At 31.5% G+C, this 21,659-nt stretch overlaps 1 protein-coding gene across 1 annotated transcript; it reads right to left on the reverse strand.

Moving 5' to 3' along the window:
* Window positions 1–10,092: 10,092 nt before the first annotated feature.
* LOC120082828 (polyphenol oxidase, chloroplastic-like) lies at window positions 10,093–14,880 on the reverse strand. The gene is made up of 3 exons (XM_039038160.2): window positions 14,829–14,880; window positions 13,233–14,268; window positions 10,093–11,179 (listed from the first exon to the last, which is right to left on the reverse strand). The coding sequence occupies exons 2-3, from the start codon at window positions 14,203–14,205 to the stop codon at window positions 10,383–10,385; spliced, it is 1,770 nt and encodes a 589-aa protein (XP_038894088.1). The 5' UTR covers window positions 14,206–14,268; window positions 14,829–14,880; the 3' UTR covers window positions 10,093–10,382.
* Window positions 14,881–21,659: the final 6,779 nt, after the last annotated feature.

A 21,659-nucleotide genomic window follows, 5' to 3' on the forward strand; every position in this document is an offset into this window, starting at 1 on the left:
TTATGTGGTCTACCTCTAGGAAAGTTTCATTTGTCGATAAAAATACCTTATCTTCCTGAGGATCATAGAAAAAATCACTTTTCTTTCTTTGGGGTAACTTATAAATAGGCATACTTTTGAACGTTATTCTAGTTTCTTAAGATTTTGCACCAACACACGTGATGGGCATCCCCATAAATTGAAGTGACGTAAACTACCTTTACGTCCTTTCCAGAGCTTGTAAGGTGTTTCAGAAACAATTTTCGAGGGAACTATGTTCAAAATATATATTGTAATCTGAATTGCATAACCCAAAAAGGAACTTGGTAATTGGGTATAACTCATCATGGAACGAACCATGTCCAACAAGGTTTTGTTTCTTCTTTCTGCCACACATTTTGTTAAGGTGTGTCAGGGGCTATGAGTTGAGACTGGATTCCATGCTCCATCAAATAGTCCTTGAATTCCATGTCCATATACTCACCACCTCGATCTGATCAAAGTATTTTAAGCTCTTTACCTAATTGGTTCTCAACCTCAACTTTATATTCTTTGAACTTTTCAAATGTTTTGGATTTATGAGGCATTATGTAAATATGCCCATACCTCGAATGTCATCAATAAAGTTGATAAAATATTCATACCCTCCTCTAGCTTTAACATTCATAGGACCTCAAAGATTCGAATGTACCAGCTCTAAGGGCTTTTTGGCTCTAAAACCTTTTTCCAAAAAAAGATCTTTTAGTCATTTTACTCTCAAGACATGATTCACATGACGGTAATGAACTGTCTTCTAACTGATTTAGATAACCGTTCTTCACTAATCTCTCAATTTCGTTGAGATTTATGTGACCAACTCTCAAGTGCCAAAAATAAGCATTTAGAGAACAAATATTAATGTCTTTCAAAGTAATGAACACTTCAGTATTTTCAAAAGAAACTTTGTAATTTCATTTCAACAAACATGAGACGGATATTGAATTCCTTTTCATAGAAGGAATATAATAAACATTTTCAAGTAAAATGTGTATATCTCCTAGAAATAACTTCATATCTGTCATTGCTTTAGCTAAGACAACCTCCCCAGTCCCTACCTTAAAGGTCGCTTCACCCTTGTAAGAAAACACTTCAGTATCTAGGTTTTTTCATCGTTTTCCACTAAACATATTTCAATGACAAGTAAATCATTTTTGTCTTGTTGTTTGAATTTTTCATTCTCGTCTATATTTTTCAAAACTTTAGATAAATTGAGAGATAGAAGACAATCCTCTGTTAACACTTGTTTTGAATCATCATTTGCTAGTAATTTGCATGTTGAATTGTTACTACCATTATTTAAAGCGGAGGCGAGTATTTTAGAAGAATTTGATATGCTGAAAATTTAAACATATTCTTATTGGTAAATTGCAACTAAATCCAAATCAGGTTTTAGCAAAAATTAATAATGTACCCATAATCATTATTTATTTGCAACGATACTATAGTGAGTTAGAATAAGTGCTACCGAGGAGCAGTCAAATACTCTTTCACTAAGGCAAGATAATCTTGACTAAATACTATCTCTAGAATAACTTATATTTTGCTAGTCATTTAGCTACCGTTTTTTTGTCAAAACTTACTAACACTTTAGTAATTCTGTAAGTGTAACCCTTCATTTCAGACCTCAGAGGTCGGCCCCAACGATGCTACCAAATTGGAAAGTCAAGGTTGGAAAATGACCTAAGAAATCTTATCCATTTCTAGAGTTTGAGTTGTTCCAAATCCCATGTTACAACCATTCGAGGGGATAGTCGTCGTTAAACAACTAGCAAGGTTGACTTAAAGACGATAAGCAGGCACAACATAGGAATCTCACGGTCCAAACAAATGGAAGAGACCGCATGATGTGTTGACACATATCCTTCACCCCTTACTATTTACTACTACCCCCATTTACCTTGATCTTGACCCCAGGCAAACACTTTTCCCATAGAGCAGTCGAGATTCATAATCAACATGAAGTGCTGCACGGATCTCACGGTGTGAACTTTCTAGGGACGTGAGAGTTGAAATTTATATATCATATATTTAATTTTACATTAAACAACTTCCTTTCATTCACCTGATCTTGATTCATGCCAACATTTTTTGAGATTCATAATCGACATGAAGCGTTGCATGAATCTCGATGTGGACTCTTAGGATGTGAGATTTAAAATCAAAATGCCATTTTTGATTTTACTGTGAATAACTTCCCCTATTCCACTGATCTTGATTCATGCCAACACTTTCCGAATAGAGCAGTCGAGGTTCATAATCGACACGAAGTGAACACATGAATCTTGATGTGAATTCTTAGGAACACGAGAGCTAAAAATAACATATCGTATACATTATTAATATCTCACTGAAGCATTCTAATAACTCCCACTAAGTGTTCTAATAACATATCATATATGCTATTAAACTCCCATTGAAGTGTCTTATTATTTATTTGGGTATATTTTCACTTAGGTTAGTTTTGGCTAAATAAACAACCTAAGTCTAGGTGTTTATCTAAGTATAACGTTTATATTTGGATTTAACCTACGATGTCTAGGTGATAAACTAGTTTTAAAACCTCACACCGCTCACGTTTTGCTTATAAAATAGTTAACAATGCTCAATTATTCGACCATAATCCCCAGGTAGGATTATATTTTAACTATTAAAGGCATTCAATATTTAATATAACTTAAGTACCCCCAACCTTAGGTAAGATTATATTGGTTGAGTTTGTAACTAAATTTTACAAGATGTCGACCTATTTTAACTATTAAAATAGGTGGTTAACCTACGTGAGCATGCAACTTATCTTTGTTATGGATTTTAAACATCTAACCCAATTATATAACAACCTAAAAAATTTTAGACATGCTAAGCATCCACAACATACATCAAAGGCATTCAATATTTAATATAACATATATTAAAACATTTGAAACCCTATACATGCATACTATATATTATAACATTTTGTAATATACTTTCAATATATGTAACATGCTTCCTATGGTGGGATTTTAAATCTACATAGCATATTTTATGCACATACAAGATTTATTTAATTATAACATACATCACATGCATAAATAATTAAACATAGACTAATATGGTTTTAGTTTTGTCATTATCAAGCAAACAAAATCCTAATTATTATAAAATTAAGCAAAAACCGACTCCAAAATGCTTTTGAATCGCTCGAACCACCTTGAATCAGACCCGAACCTCTCGAACTGGACCACTAATGCTCAAAAATGGGCTGAATCGGGCAAACACCATCGATTACCATCAAGCATTGAGTATGGCCTCGAGCATCGAGTATTTCACTAAATATCGTCGAGTTGCATCAAGTACCACTGAGAATGGTATCGTGCACCGAGTATTTCACAAAATACCATCTAGTTGCATCGAGTACCATCGAGTATGGTATCGTGCACCAAGTATTTCATAAAATACCATCGAGTTGCATCGCATACCATTGAGTATGGCAATGTGCATCAAGTATTTCATAAAATACCATTAAGTTTGAGCATCGAGTATCATCGAGTATGGAGCATCGAGCATCGAGTATTGGGCAGTGGCTGAAAATTAGTTCCTACTGTTTGACCTTCTTCACTTCTTTCTTCAATTACATCCTAATTGAAACTCTAATGACTCCAATCGAATTACAGACACTTAAACACACATTAAGGCCCATCAAACAAGAGCTAATTGTAAGAATTACAACATAATTGAAGAGAAAACAATACCAAAACTCAGAAAAACCATATCAGTTCATCATTTGTATATAACTTATGAAAAATACCCACCAAAACTCAAATTAACGCTAGGTGAGTGCTTAAATCACGCTCTGATACCAATTGTTAGGATAAGATAACATGCAACGGGAGCAAACAGAATCAATAATCACTCTATTACATTTAATTTGAGTTCTAAAAGCATGCTTAAACAGAAATTTAAGAAGAGGGTTTCTAAAGAACATACCTTTGATGAATTCGCCCAATTCCAAGCTGCTCTTCACGTGATTCTAGCTCCAATTCAACAGTGAACCATTCTCAACCTTGAATATGAGTGGTGGAACTAAAAAATGGAATGAATCTATGAAGGAAAGTTTTCAGGTGAAGATAAAAGTTGTAGTAGAAACCATTTTCAGCAACTTTAACCTTTTTTCTGCAAAAAATGGAGAGCTTTTTATCAACTCCCTACATGCAAGCATTGATGGACCATCTTAATGCCAACACTAAAGTTGATTGTTCAACTGGATAGGTGGTGTGATTAGGAGGAAACAACTTCTCAAAGTGATTTTGTGGGAAAATCCCACTACACCATAAACTTCCAAATTTGTTTTTCAAAGACAAATTTTAATTAATTCCAAACTTAACTAAAATTTAATTTAATTAATTCATAACTAATTAGATTTAAAACATAAAAATTTAATTTCTCAAAATGAATTGAAATTGTAAATTAATTTGATTTTTAATTAATTAAATAACAATTTGATATCAAGTATTAAATTAATCACATATCTAATTTTAAACATGAATCCCATTCATGTAGTTAATATTTAAATCAATATTAAAATATTATAAACTCTCTAATTTCATTTTATTTTAATAAACTAAACATTAATTAATTATATCAAATATAATTATACAAATCCTAATTTGAATTTTGAACTATTCGAATTCAAACCCTAATTTCAATTGAACATTTTCAAATTGAAATTTAATTTAAACAATTTAAATTGATATCATTCTAAATTCACTCAATTTATTAATTCAAGATGTTCATATTTTACGAGCTAGTAGAGGGACCTTATGGACCTACAGAACATGAGCTCCAACGATTTAAGATTAATTAGCTAAAACTCTTTTAGACCAAATTAATAAGTATCCGTTAACTATCAAATCACACCACTATAGCCCGATAGTTGCACTATCCTCACTATAGATATATTTGTGTCCACTTGATTTAACCATAATAAGTAAGTCGACCCTTCATAAGTTGTTCGTAATAATGTCTGGGTCACTATGTTATTTTACCTTCGATATAACATCTTGCTCTTTAAGTTCCATTGATCCTCTAATGAACAATTGGTTTGTGACCCAATTAGTAAACCGGATCCTTCTCGGGCCAATGAGAGGGTGGGGCCCCTTGTTCAAGATCTGGATTCAGTACTTAAGAGAACAACCTTTCTCCTATCCCTAAGTCGGGTAGATGTGAATTTCTTATTACACCCTTTGTCCCTAGCTATCTACCAGGTCTTACCCCTGAAATAGGCGGTTTATTGAGCCGACGTTGTTAAACCAACCCTCATCTATGCAAATCTAAGAATAATCCCGAATAAACAGGAGTTCATAGTTAGCTCAGGATTAAAATCGAGTTACCTAGATCATCTAAACGAAATAGTCAGTATTAAACAGTAAACAAAGTTATAAAGTAAGAATGACTTATTTCTTTGTCTGATCTTATACTAACTCATTGCATAGGATACCCCCACTCCTCATGTCAATACATGAACAAATCGGGATCACTTCGCTTGTAGCATTTTTTAACAAATTGTAATAACTACAGAGTGGGCTACATCCAATAGTATTACCAGAATAAGACACCCAACCTTATTCGTATACTATAGATCATTTTGAGTTTATGAGTATCTGATGCCCTAGTTTGTTGTATTTATACTTTTTATTCTCTCTTTATACTGACATAGTATTATTTATCCATTGGAGTTTTAGTCCAAGTGTAAATATTGTTGGGTTGTATGTCCTAAAACTCGCAGTTTGTAAAGTTAAACATATTCTATTATCAATAAAGATGTCATTCGATATTACTTCAATAAAGTTGTTATTGAATCTATAAATTGCACTTATAAAGTCTAAATCCAATAAACTATGATCCAGAATAAGGCACCCAATCTTATTCGTATACTATAGACCATTTTGACTATTTACTCAAGTCTGTTCCACTTTTATGTCTCCACATAAAGTTCAAGTATTCATATAATAGCCATGGGACTTAGTTTGAATATTAGAATACTTTTATCCATTATGCCTTTTATGCTTATGAGATATGAAAAATGAATGTCAAGGAAACCTTTCTGAATGGCTATCTTGAAAAGAGTATCTATGTGTCTCAACCAGAGGGGTTCATTGAACAGGGTCAAGAGCAAAAGGTTTGCAAGTTTAAAAGATCCATTTATGGGTGAAACAAGCATCTCGATCCTGGAATATAAGATTTGATACAACGATAAAATCTTATGGAAACGTTCGTGGGTATATGATGCCCTAGTTTATTGTATTTATATTCTCTCATACTCAACATTGTATATATTTGTATATATATAAACCCACTGGAATTTTAGTTCAAGTGGGAGTTTGTTGACTTGTATGTCCTAAAACTCGCAGTTTGTAATCTTTAAACTTATTTTATTTACAATAAAATTATTATTAAGGTTTATTCAATAAAATTGTTATTGAATATGTAAATTGCACTTGTAATAGCCTAAATCCAATAAACTAACGAACCTCTGGCCATAACATGAGTACTTGAACTTTATGTAGAGGCATAAAAGATGATCAGGTTTGAGTATATAGCCAAAACAGTCTATAGGTATAAGGATAAGGTTGGGTACCTCACATCGGGGACACTATAGATGTAGCCCGCTTTGTATTTGATACAAACGATGTGATCCTGGAATGGTTCATGTGGAGACATGTGAGTGGGGGCATCTTATGCAAAAGATGTTTGCATATGACCGGACCACGAAACAGTCACTTTTCTTTATAACGACCGTTTACTGTTAAAACTGACTATTTAAACTCGATGACCTAAGATAACTCGATCTCAATCCTAAACTAACTATAAAGTCCTGTTTATTCGGGATTATCCTTTAATCTGCAATGGTGAGAGTGGCTCAATATTGCCACTCAATAAGCCTCCCATTTTAGGGGTAAGATTGGGTAGACAGTTGAGAACATAGTCCTGCAAGATGAAATTCACTCCTACCCGTTTTTAGGAATAGTAGATAGGCTATTTCCTTAAGTACTGACTCTTAGTCTTGAATAAGGGGCCCTACTTTCTCTATGATTGAGAGGGACTAGGTTTAGTAGTAGGACCACAAACCAATTATTCATTAGTGCATCAGTGGAGACTGAAGCAAGATGTATTACATGAGTAAAATGGTAATTTTGACCCAACTATAAATATGAACAGCCTATGAAGGATCGACTTACTAATCATGATTAAATCAAATGGACAGAAATATATCTATAGTGAGGAGAGTAAAGCTACTGGATTTTAGTGGAGTGACTCGGTAGTTAATGAATGTTGGTTAATCTGGATAAAAAGTTTAATCTCAGATCATTGGAGCTCATGATCTGTAGGTCTATTAGGTCCCCATACTAACTCATAAATGGACTAAACCTTATAATAGCATGATGAGAATGTGAAACTTTCAAATTTCATTTAAGGGAATTGTTAATTATATACGATTTAATTAGTCGTTTAATTGTCAAATTGAACGAAATTGGAAAGTTGAAAAATATTTAAATATGATTTAAATACTAAATAGATGAATAGGGATTCATGATTATGGAATTAGTGGTTTAGTAATTTAATATTTGATATTAAATTATTTTAATTAATTATTTAAGATTAATTATTTGAATCAATTTTATCTAAAATTTAAAAGAATTTGATTTGATTTTAAATTAATTAAGTGAATTAATTTTAGAAATCAAATTTATGGTTTTTGAGAAAATCATTTTTATTGAAAAACAAGTTAGTGGGTTATTCCCACTTCTTCCACGTATCTCCCACTTATTGCATGAATGTTGGTGTCAATCTCTCATGAACTTAAGATTGCATGTAGAATAGGATTAAAAACATATCAAATTTGTTGAGAATTTGATTCATACATGTTGGAATTCTGAAGAAGAAAGGTTCTTCTTGAGTTACACCAGAACTGAAACCCTCCTATTTTCCCTTGAAATTAATTCTCATTCTGGATTCCACCATCCAATCTAAGGTCAAAAGATAGAAGGGAAGACTCTTGTAATTATCTACAAGCCATTGAATATGAGAATCAAGCTGGAGGTTTGAAGCATTTGGAGGATTCTACAAAGGTTCTAAAACCTTATTGCTTTTCTCATGAAACGCATGCTTGTAATCTAAAATTAATGTAGTTAGAGTGTTTAAGATCTTAATTGCTTTTACTTGTTGATTGTCAATCTAACACTTTGGTTCTTGCATTTTCGTAGGTTTTAATGAAGTGACAACATGTTGTTTTGGATTTTCTTTTCCATCGAATTATTGGAACTTTGTCGGTTGATACCCAGCTGACATTCTCAGGTTGTCGATTCTCTTGGTGTACAATTTAGAGTACATAAAAGAAGTTTGCGACGGTCCTCCATACTGAATCTTTATGAAGTTTGTGATCATATCCTGTGGCTGTTGAACCGACGGGGAAGTGATAGAGATGGATTGTTGTGGCTGATTTTCCTACAATATAGTTTGCCCTTTGTCATTAGCTTTGACAATAGAAGCTTGACTCGACTTAGCAGTTTTTCGAGCTTGTATTTGATCCCTTAAATGCGGCAATTTCATGATCTAGCTCCTCAACAGTTACATAAGGAGATCTACTTTTCTCTCCATCTATATCATCGCTGCCTCAGCCGTTACATTAACCATCAGCTGTTACAGCAACCATCATGATAGACATCACATCAAGGTGTGATTCTTTCCTTGATCGGTCAGAAGCAAAGTTATCAAATAAGAGATTTTCTTTGATAAAAAACTCGCCTTTAGAAGATTCCGTTTGTTGTTCCAAGATTTTCTTCGCGAGGGCAAAATCTTGCTCTTGTTCTTGCATAATCTCCTTTGAATGACTACGTGTGACAGGTCCTGTGTAGGCATTGCTTGCAATAGTTACTTTGGATGCAACTTTCTTTGGTACCATTAGTTTATTTGAATGTTGAGAGAGAGATGAAAGGTAGAGATGTCCTATTGGGCATGTCAATTTTTTAGCATGAGATTTTCGATGAAACATGTTTCATGGAGTTGAACTAGTGTTGATGTAGATTTGGTGCGGATGTGGTTCGAACTCCAGTACTTAATCCTTTGTTTCTTTCTCAGTTGAATTCATATGCTTAACTTGAGGAGGCGGAGCGCGTAATGTTCTTGAAGTCAAAGTCTTGAAAGAATGCTTGTATCTTTAGGACTTGAGCTTTAAGGAGTAGTTCAATCTTTAGGAGTTAAGGAGTCTTTTCATTGTCTAAAATTCTCTCTAGGCTCTTTAGAGCCTAAAATATTTAACACCCCACAAATGAAGAGAACTTCTCTATTTATTGAGCTCTCTAGTGAGCTTTATGAGCTTGGTCTTAGTTGGTCCATCGACCTAACTCTTGGGTCCAATTAATTTGATTTGGGTTTTATTTAGTATTTGGACTAAATTAAACATATTTTGGGCTATTTTGGACTTTAGCCCAAATACTAATATTTAATTGGATAAAAAATAATTAATTTGATCCCATGATCAAGACGAAAACGGATGGCGTCATTTGGATTGGCCATTTCTTGTCTTCAATTTTAATCTAGGACATATGTCAACCTTTAATTGATCCCAAATTCTATTATTTGTACTTTTTCGTCAATAATTTAGTAAATGACGTGACAATTTGTAATTTGTACAAAATTTCTCATTCAACACCTAGATAATTTTACCAAAATTTACAAATTTCAAATTTTTTAAAAAAATAATACTAGCTCTATTATTAATTTTCTTTGAAATCTATCATTCCCATACATAACCTGTTTTATAATTTTTAATGCACTCGTAAAATTTTCAATAATATTAATTAAAAGTTGAAATTTGCCACAATGATTTAATTACAGGACATGATGAAAAAAAAAATCAGTGCAAATGGATAAAACAGAATAAATATATATATATATAAACAAAATCTAGCTTCCCAAATGAAGGTAAAAAAATGTTCTCTCTAATTTTATAGCTTTTCTTTTTAACAAGCTACTAGAGGAAAGTGGGATCAAGAGGTGCATGGTTACATTTCAACGATATTAACACATTCATGATACCTTCATCATATATCCGATTTTTGAAGTATTGCATTCATTCAAAAGGATAGTTTGTTTGATATGAACAAGAAGAGCTACAAATCAACTCAAGATAAAATGGAAAGCAGTAAAATATTAGAGGAAACCCTTGCAATTAACTACATAGTAGAGACATTATAGCTACATAACAGGGCAGATTTAGTACTCCAAAAGGTTGTCAACGCTATAAAAGTAGAGAAACATTAATACTTAACACCACAATTATTCCAAATATAAAAGATGGATCCAACGCATATTGCATCGAATAGTTATGCATCATATTCAATCCTGATGTCCTGAATGATGGGGGGCTCATCTCCAAACCTAGGGACTAAAGTAACAATAATGTTGTCATCATCATCCGCATTCAAATCCTCAAGCACTTTACTTATCCCTAACCTAAGGCTTGTATTTATTTTCATGCTACTGCCTTTCGCATGAGGCAAGTTCACAAAGCTCCCTGCAAACTCAGAATTATTTGCTCTAATTTCCGTATCATCCTCATCATTGATGAAAACATCAAACTTAATACATTTGTTTCCATCAAACTCAATCCCATCAATCACCAAAATCTCCTCTTCATCCTCTTTCTCCTTCTTACTCCTCGATTTCTTCGGCCTCTTCACTTCGAAGCGGACAATCTTGTCCAAAACCGACGGTAACTTCCCCATTTGCCCAACAGATTTCTTCTTGAGTTTTTTGGTTTTCCGTGGCACTCGTGGGGTCGGAGGTGTTTCGAGCCACGGAATTTTTACGGTGTCATCGTAGACGTATCCGAGGGCTCTTGTATCTAGACAATCTTTCACATATACTCGAACGGCTTCACAATTTTCATCATAGAATATAAAGGAAGCGTTTAGGAAATCAGTATCTTTAATGTCTCGCCGTTTTCCGCCTAGGGTTTTCCATATAGTCCAAAATCGGTCCACGTTGGCGTGGTGGGCGTAGAAGATGGGATCTCTAGCCGCGGAGAAGAAGGCTCCCATGTCTATTCCGCTAGATTGATTCCGGTCACCGGTCCACACATGAATTGGAGTGTGAGGAATGTTTTCCACTGTCCCCATTCCTTTCGAAAAAAGAAAAAAAAATAGTTATATGTGAAATAACACTATCTTTGTGCATCCTACTGATTGTCCAATCATAATTTATATATAAATTTAGAAATAATAACCAAGTGTTAACATCATTTAAGAAAAATTACAAATATAATCAAATCTATCAGAGATAGATATTATTTATTTTTATTTTTAATACACTTAATAGTTATATGGTCTTTAAATTTAGCCATCTTTATAATTTCTTTTTTATATTATATTTACTCTGATGTCTTTAATATATAAGTGAGGAGATATATTATTTGTTGAACATTGTTCATTGGTAATTCACGTACCCGTCCTTTTTTTGTGGCTGTGAGTTCCAACTTCCATCCAAAAGTGAGGAAACATATTCTTCAAGGAAGATCCGCCACTAATATTTATTTATTTATTTATTATTTTTTTTAGCCAAGCCCAATCCATTCACGGAAGAAAAATAAGCTAAAAAAATTCTATTATATAATGCCAAGTGATTAAGCCACAAAGCTAATATATCTGCACCACCTAGCAATCTGAGTGCTGATTTTCTTTCTTTGTTTTTTTTTTTTTTACAATATATACGAAGTCGAGAGATTAGAAGGTGCAATCGAACATCTCAACTAGGTTAAAACAACCATAACACACACATCACGCCCCAAAGTTTTTCAATCATAACTCATTTACCTTTTTAAACAATAGAAAGAAAAATAAATATATAGACCTTGTTTGGTTAAGCATTTGATTTTCTAAATTTGATTATTGATAATTAAGCTTATTTTCTATCAATTTCTTATAATGATTTGTATCTTGCAAAATAAAAGAGTAAAATTCTTAACCAAATTCAAAAAATAAATACCTTTCAAAACTACTTTCTAAAAAAAAAAAAATCAAGATTTTGTTTCATTTTAAAAATGTTAGTAAAAGGTAGATAACAAAGCAATAAATTTAGGAGTAGAAACAATGTTAATAGGCTTAATTAGAGGTATTCGAAAAACTCAATAACTTACAAAATCCAATTAACCCAACCCAACCTAACCTAGCACAGTTTAGATTGGCTTATCAACTCATTTAGCAGACTTGGATTGAAATAAATGAAAATTCCATAGGTTATGTTAGTTCACGGGTTCATCTAAAATAATTTGAATCAATCCAAACTAATTATTGATTTTTTTTTAAATAAAAAATTGCTCATGATACAATTATATATACATATATTTAATTTCATAATTTTTTTTGGAAAATGTACTCTCCAACAACTCCTAAAAATAATATTTTAACATTCTGAAATGAAAATTTTCATAATTTAAATTAAAATTGAGTTGTTGATCTTAATTCTATATATAAAAATAATTAAACAAAATTTCTACATATTAAAATTTTACTTATTTTTAGAACAAAATTTAAATAAATGACTTAAGTAACTCAAACCAACTCGTATGTTTCATGATTGTGTTGAATTGAATTCATTATTTAATAAATATTATTTGAGTAGAATAAACTTACCATCCGAATAATTGAGTCTAAATAGTAGTTCAACCCAATGCAATCTGACCCAATCCATGAACGCTCATAAACTTAATTTTTCAAAAACTAAACCCAAAAACTAAGACTTTATTTAATAACCATTTCGTTTTTTGTTTTTGGATTTTCAAATTTAAGCATATTTCCTCCTCATTTCTTATAACGATTTGCATATTTCTTAACTACAATAGTTGAATTCTTAGTCAAATTCCAAAACTAAAAACAAGTTTTTAAAAACTACATTATCTAGTTTTTAAAATTAGACTTGGTTTTTTAAAACTATGGGCAAAAAATAGATAACTAATGAAGAAATTTGTTAGTAAAAGTAACGTCTATAAACTTAATTTTCAAAAATAAAAAATAAAAAAATGAAATAATTATCAAACATGATGATAGTTGTATGATTTTTTCTCTCTCCTTTTAAAAAAAATGTTTTCCAAACAAATACCCTGTTTTTGGTTATTTTTTTTTTAAAAAAAAAAACAAAATTATATGGTTGAAAAAGAAAGGAAAACGAAAAATTACCTGGATTTGGTTGTTTACCAGATCGATAAGGCTGGCCAAAAAAGAGCAAGGGCGTAGTGGCGCCGGACACGACCTGGCGATGCATAATAGTTAGATTGTTGTCAATTTGAGTTTGTCTGGGCACATCTGGGTCAATCTTATTGTAATCCAAAACCACCAATGTCGGCGGCTGGTGAAGACCGTCACGAAATGCATCATAAAGCGACGAACTTTCATCCGTGAAGATTTTCGGTATTTCCATCCCTTCCGGAGCATCATAATTCCAAAACGGCAAAGCAAAATCAGGATCCTTAATCAACGACCCCAATATTCTCTCATGAAAGTAAAGATAATAACGATGGAATGGAAAAAACAGCCACGAGAAATGAACTTGTAATTCAACTGAAAACCCCAATTGATTATAACCTCCATTACAATAAGCACAGTGAACATCAGCTTGTTGCTTAAAACTACGTGGGTCATCATCAGGCAGCGCCCTCATAAGCGCTACGGCTTCCTTATATTTTTCAATATACTCTTTATCTAATGATTGTGCTGCCTTTCTAACCCGCAGTTTGAGAAATGGTTTTACGTTATCGGTGGACGGTGGGCAGCAATTCAATTCCTTGATGTCTTTGGTCAAGTTCTTGATTACATGACACTTGGCCGGGTCGGGGGTTTCGACTGGATCTGCCAAGGCAAAGGGATCAGCTCCAAAAGTACTTGAAGCTGTGCCATACAGACCGCCTAGCCCAATAAGCGCTTCTCTCCGGTCAATAAACTTGCCTGGCCATAATGAGTTGTTGCTTTTCTCACCATTGGCATTGCCATTGGAGCCGCTACACGTAATGACTAACTTATTGGTTTTGTGAATGGTGGAAGATGGGACTTTTTTATTACGACAAAACGGGCCAAATGAGGCGCCGCCGCCGGCGGTGGTTGTTGTTGTAGCAGAGGGAAGTGCTAGCGGCATGGGAGTAGATAGAGAGGCCATAGCCAGCTTGAGTTTTGGCTTCGCCGCTCACTTCACGTACTTTTTATATCAAAATTGTGCGCCCTTGCAAATATAAATATAAATTAGATAAGCATAATGCAAAGCAACGTGGAAATATAATAAGATTTAGATTTAGTCTCGGAGTGGAAATATAATTGATAGATATTTATTATTAATAGTGTTTATTATTAAATTTTATTATATTTGTAATTATTTAAAATTTCTACTTAATTATTAATCTTAAAATTCCTCTCCATTGCAATTATCCAAAAATTTTAGGATGTTTTCTAGATTTGATTGAGTTGTGATGAAACAAATTATAGATTTTCGATGAAATGATAAATTCTACCCAACTATGAAATATTTGAATTGTGTTTATTCGAGTTATTCAAGTCGTTTATTTAGATAATTTTTCTAGAATGAAATAAAATATTTTATGCAAAAATTTATTTAATTATTTTTTATATATCAAATTAAGATTAACAACTCAATTTTAATTTATATAATAAAAATTTTAATTTTAAATGGCTAAAAAGTTTGTTATTAAGAATGGTTGGAGAATAAATTATAGAAAAATCATAAAATTAAAACAAATATATGTATATGAATAAAAGAAAATATACATTTTAAAATAAATATTCTATGAATGGTAGAAGATGAATATTTAGGAAGGGCTACCGATGTTGGTGGTTGTTGCGGCAGAAGAAAGTGTTATATAGTGGCATGGGAGGAGATGAAGAGGCCGTAGCCAGCTTGAATTTTGACTTGGATGTACTTGCTTTATTCACGTGCTTTCTGTAACTAAATGAGAAGTGGTTAGTGTATCTCGGACTACATTCATCTTTGTGTATCCTATCTATGTGTCAAGATAACAAGTTATTATGTAGCCCATTTATTATTATTTTTTTAAAATAGATATATATATATATATATTTTTTTTCATTGTGATTGATGAGAGATGCATGAACATAAGTGTAGTTTGAATTGTACTCAAATGTTGATTCTAAAAAGATTATCCTAGGATTAGGTTAGGTTAAAAATATTTAGGTGTGTCGTCATCATGTTATTTAATTAAAATTTGTCATATGACAAGTATTTTTTTTAAAAAAATGAAACTTGAATTATTGTTTTTTATCGTATTACAAAAGAGGGTTACATGAGATGTAGGTATAACTTAGGTTGCATCTAATCATTGTCAATGGTAGCTTGTCTTGTTTAGTCTCATCCATTCAAATGGATTTTTTTGTCTTTTTCCTTTTATAAGTTAAAAAATTTGAATTTTATTTCCTATATATGTTTTAAATATTAATTTTATTTAGGTTAAAATATCATTTTAGTCCACATACTTTGAGTTTATTTAATTTCAGTCCATATGCTTTTTAATGATGAAATTTTAGTTTTTGAACTTTCAATAAATCTTAAATTTGGTTTCTAATACTAGTTTATTATTGATTTTTATTTTTATTTTTTTGTTATCTATTAGAAATTTTACTATGAAATTTGAAAATATATTCACATATTCTATTCCTTTGCATGAAAATTATTATTATTATTTAACCAATTTCGGTAAAATTTAATTTTGAGGGATTAAATTTAAAATGTATTAAAAATACAAAGATCAAAATTGAATAATGGAAAATACTGAAACTTTGAATCAACTTTAAAGTGGTATATGAACCAAAATAGTAGTTTAACCTTTATTTTGTTTTACTTAAACATTTAAAGTATAAGTTGAGTAAAGTGAAAAATATATATGGGTAGAGAACCCAAAAAAAAAAAAAAAAAAAAAGAGGTTAAACTTTTACAAAAGTAATAATGTAGTCCCTGAATTTCGGTTTGTAACGATTTAAATCTTATACTTTCGATTTTGTAATAATTTAGTCCCCAAACTTAGTATGTAATAATTTAGTCATTGTACTTTTAAATTTGTAACAATTTAATCCCTATACAAATTTATCAAAATTAGATATCAATTTTTTTTTATTATTTTATGATGTTGACTTTGTATTTTATAAAAATATTGAGTCTCTAATTAGTTTATTGGTTTATTTGTGCAAGAAATCTCATTAAATCTTAACACCAATTTTTAGAATGGGGACTAAATTGTTACAAACTTCAAAGTACAAAAACTAAAATGTTATATAGTAAAGTTTAAGGACTAAGTTGTTACAAAATTAAGAGTTAAGAAACTAAACCATTACAATCCAAAGCTTGTGGACTAAATTGTTACTTTTACAGAAGTTTAGGGACTAAATCTAAAAGTGATTTTAACATATTTACAAAAAGATTGTTACTCCTTAATTAAGTTATTTTTTTTACTATAACTATTATGTCCATGTTATTTAGATAAACATGCAGTTCCATCTAATCAAAATCAATTAGCTATGAGATGAGTAACTCATATATCTTATAAAATTTGTAAAGTTTTACTATTTTCTCAACGTGGGATTCTCAACATACCTCTTTAAGATGGTATCTCTTTGAAGTAGCCTATTGTAACTTGAGGTAGAACTATGTTACTACAACACACGTGTTAGTCAAGCAGTTTAGTTAAGGATTTTGCTGAATATACATTTGTAACTATACAAGAAGATGCAAGATAGAAACTATAATCCATGTGGATACGATAAGTATCAAGAATTGTTTTAGCCCAGCATCCAGTGTCTCATGATCATAGTTATAAGTACATTGATGCAAGATTTCATTTTTATCGTAAATTAAACTTCAAGCGAAATGGAATTTAAGTTGAGTATGTGAAGACAAAAAAAATCAATTAATTGCATATATTTCATGAAGGCCCTCATATTCAATGTGCTTTCACAACATCTCACTCATACATCCAACTATGAAAAATATCACTACATCTAATTTCTCGCTATCTAAAATGCACACTAATCCCAAGGAGATTCTTAGACATGATAAAAAAGTAACCAACAAATATACCACAAAGGTTTCATTTTCCCAAGATTTTTTTCTTTTAACTTATTGCTAGAATATTTAAACCCATTTTAGATTTGAGATAGGATAAATGTGCTATAGATATTTTAACCTATTTGAGAGGTTGAAGTGCACCTCCGGGTCTCTTTCTTCCCTTTAGTACCTTGTTAAAAAAGAAAAAACTATTTCAAATAATAAAATTGTTGAAAATATTTACAAGATATAGTAAAATTTTAGAACTATCAATTATAGACGTCGATAGACATTGATAGACTTCTATCAGTATCTATCAATGTCACTGATAGACATTGATAGAAGTTTATCAGTGTCTATTGGTGTCTATCATTGATAGTTCTAAAATTTTGTTATATTTTATAAATATTTTGATTCATTTTTCTATATTTGATAATAACCCTAAAAAAGAGTAGGGTTTAGCCTTTATTTGAGCTTCTTCTTTCTTCTTCTTTTTCCTCCACGTTTCTTGCATTTTGGTTGTTTGTTTCCCCTAGTTATTTCCATGTCCACACATTTGTCCTTTTGTTTCTTCTCACATTTTCTTAAATAAACATAAAACCACCGATATACATATCTATATCACCGAGAGATTTAATATTTCTTACCCTTCATTCTCGCCCTCACAATTTTGGCCGACATTTTTGCCAAAAGAGAATTTCCTCCATGCGCTCAACGTGTTTAATTGCCCGAGACATGTTTAAACAGTTACAAAGTGGTTCCAAATAGATCTAAAAATTTTATATTTATTATGAATATTATAATAATAAATAGATGTCTATTGCTTAGTGTCCCAAAAGTCATGTGTCACCCTTCATATTGTCCATGTTGTAATTATTCATGCGTCCATATAAGTCTACATCATTTTTGCCTAATTCCACTAAACTTTCCATTATCCAATTTTATGTTTTTAGTTATTTTATGTTTTTGGTTTATTTTATTTTAATTTTTATTTTAATATTATTATATTATATTTTCTCCATATCCGTGTTTCCGTTGTGCTCCTCAATTTCACAACACATTATCCGCACGAGCTCCTGTCGTATTTTACACTTAAGGTAAGTCCTAAAGGTATGTCAATTTTTCCCTTTTCGTTATAGTCAATAAATTTAATGTTATTTTGCATATTCAATATCTATTAAATCATAAGTACAATATTTTATGATAGGGCTACCATGACAAATCTCACAAAATTAGAATTTGTCGTCATTGATATTAACGACAATAATTATTTTCTTTGGGTACTTGATGCCAAAATTCACCTGGATGCTAAGAATCTTATGGAGACTCTTAAAAAAGAAAATATGACATCCAGTCAGGACACAGCAAAAACTATGATTTTTCTTCGTCATCATCTCTACGAGTGATGAAAATAGAGTATCTTACAATAAAAGATCCCTTCATCATGTGGAAAAATTTAAAAGAGAGGTATGATCATCAAAAAACAGTTATTCTTCTTTAAAGCTCGTTATGAGTGGATGTACTTGAGGCTACAAGATTTCGAATCAGTAAGTGATTACAACTTCACATTATTTAAAATTAGTTCAAAATTGTTGTCATACGGAGAGAAAATTATTGATGCCGATATGTTAGAGAAGACATTTTCTACATTTCATGTCTCGTATATGCTCCTGCAGCAGCAATATCGAGAGAAAAGTTTTAAACACTATTCTAAATTAATTTCATGTCTTCTCGTGGCCAAACAAAACAACAAGTTATTAATAAAAAATCATGAATCTCGACCAACCGAAATGATACCATTCCTTGAAGTGAATGTTGTGAATTTTAATAATAATCATGGTCGAGGTCATGGTCGCAGTCGAGGTCGTGACCGTGGCAGAAGAAGAAATAATTATTATTTTCGTGATGGTCGTTTTAATCATTCAAACTTCAAAAGAAGCACACAAAATAATAATCACAAAGGAAAAGCTCCACAAGATAAGAGTTCAAAAAGTGTTGAAAATAAATGCTTCAGATGCAGAATGACTGGACATTAGTCACGTACCTATCGTACGTCAAAACACTTAGTTGGCCTCTATCAAGTCTCCTTGAAGGAAAAAGAGAAAAATGTGGAAGCAAATTTTGAATACCAGGATAATGATATATTTGACCCATCTCATATGAAAAATTTGGATGTGACAGACTTCTTTAAATCTCCTGAAGAGAAGATTGGCACAGTTGATCGAACATCAAGTGTTTCTTTTGATTTTGAGAATATCTAGACTTAGTGTTATTATTTTCTTTTACCTATCTTCATGTTTTTTTAGTAACTTTTGTACATTTTAAGTGTTGTTCTTCTTATTGTAATTATTTTCTTTTAATGAGGCAACATGGATCATTTTTATATGTTGGTTGATTTAAAAAAGAGTAAAGAAGATCTATGTCTAGCAGAAGTGTAATTACACATACAATTTACAAATAAAAAATACTTTTCCAAATTAACAATGCTGAAAGAAAAAGTAAATACAATATCAGGTTCTGCAAACTTGATCGAAGGTTTTGGAAAATCAACTATTTTATCTAGAGGAACAAAATTTACAATTAATAATACATTGTTCTCTAGTCAATCAAAGAGAAATCTTCTAAGTTTTAAAGATATACGTTGCAATGGTTATCATATATGAGACTCATAGTCAGAATAATGTGGAATATCTATATATCATATCAACTGTCTTAAATGAAAAACGTATATTAGAAGAGTTGTCTATTTTATCTTCTGGATTGTATTATAATCATATACGGGTAATTGAAACATATGCAATAATGAACCTGAAGTTCATGAATCCAGACACATTTACAATTTGGCACGACCGATTGGGTCATCTAGGATCTATAATAATGAGGAGAGTTATTGAGAATTCAAATGAACACCCATTGAAGAACCAGAAGATTCTTCAATCTAATGAATTGTCATGTGACGCCTGCCCTGAAGGAAAATTGATAATTAGACCATCATCAGCTAAAGTGGAGACTGAATCACCTGCATTTTTTGAACGAATTCATGGTGGTATATGTAGACTCATTAACCTATCAAGTGGACCATTTAGATATTTTATGGTATTAATAGATGCATCCAGCAGATGGTCACACGTGTGCTTATTATCAAGTCGAAATCTTGCATGTGCAAGATTACTTGCTCAAATAATTAAGTTAAGAGTATGATTTCCTGATTATACAATTAAGACCATTCGTCTTGATAATGCTGGTGAATTTACATCCCAATCTTATAATGTTGATGAATTTACATCCCAAGTTTTTAATAATTATTGTATATCAATTGGGATAAGTGTTGAACATCCTGTAGCTCATGTTCATACACAAAATGGTTTAGCAGAATCATTTATAAAAGGTTTGCAATTAATTGCAAGACCATTACTTATGAGAGCTAAACTTCCTATGGGGACATGCTATTTTGCATGCAGCGTCACTTGTACGCATTAGGCTAATAGCTTATCATAAGTATTTGCCATTACAATTAGCTTGTGGTCATGAGCAAAATATTTTCCATCTGAAAATTTTTGGATGTGCAATATATGTTCCAATTGCTCCACCATAACGCACTAAGATGGGTCCTCAAAGGAGGTTAGGAATATATGTTGGATCTGATCCCCCGTCAATTATTAAATATTTTGAACCCCTGACAAGTGATGTATTTACTACAGATTTGCTGATTGTCATTTTAATGAAGCAAAATTTCCAATGTTAAGGGGAGGAATTAAGAAGTTGGAAAAAGAAGTTACATAGAATGCATTGTTATTGTCTCATTTAGATCCCCATACAGATCAATGTGAACTTGAAGTTCAAAAAATAATTCATTTGCAAAATATAGCAAATCAATTACCAGATGTATTTATAAATGCAAAGAAAGTAACTAAATCACATATACCAGTTGTAAATGTTCCATAAAAAATTGATATCCCAGCACAAAAAATTATCGTTAATGAGTCTGGAATACGCCAGAAGCGTGGTAGACCAGTGGATTCCAAAGATAAAAATCCTCGGAAAAGAAAAATAATTAATAGTCAAGAAGACATGGATGAGGATGTAAATACCCATAAAGAAATCCTTGACATGACTATTGAGGAAGGTGAAATACCTAAAAATAATAATGAGATTTCAATAAATTATATCATGACAGAAAAAAGATGGAATTGAACTAATGTAATTATTTACAACATTTTTGCGTATAATGTTGCTCTTGATATCATATCTGAAAATGAGGATCTGTTGAAGAATATCGACATAGAAAATATTGGCTTCAGTGAAAAGAAGCAATTGAGGCAGAACTAAACTCACTTTCAAAACATTAGGTTTTTGGACCAGTAGTTCAAACACCAGAAGGAATTAAACCCGTGGGATACAAATTGGTATTTATGAGGAAAAGAAATGAAAATAATGAGGTCACAAGATATAAAGCAAGACCAGTTGCATAAGATTTTTCACAAAGACCTGGTATTGATTTTGAGGAGACATATTCTTCGGTGGTTGATGTCATTACATTAAGA

Source organism: Benincasa hispida, chromosome 8 (assembly GCF_027475165.1).
Source record: "Benincasa hispida cultivar pf3 chromosome 8, pf3_genome.v1.1, whole genome shotgun sequence".
Lineage (NCBI taxonomy): Eukaryota > Viridiplantae > Streptophyta > Magnoliopsida > Cucurbitales > Cucurbitaceae > Benincasa > Benincasa hispida.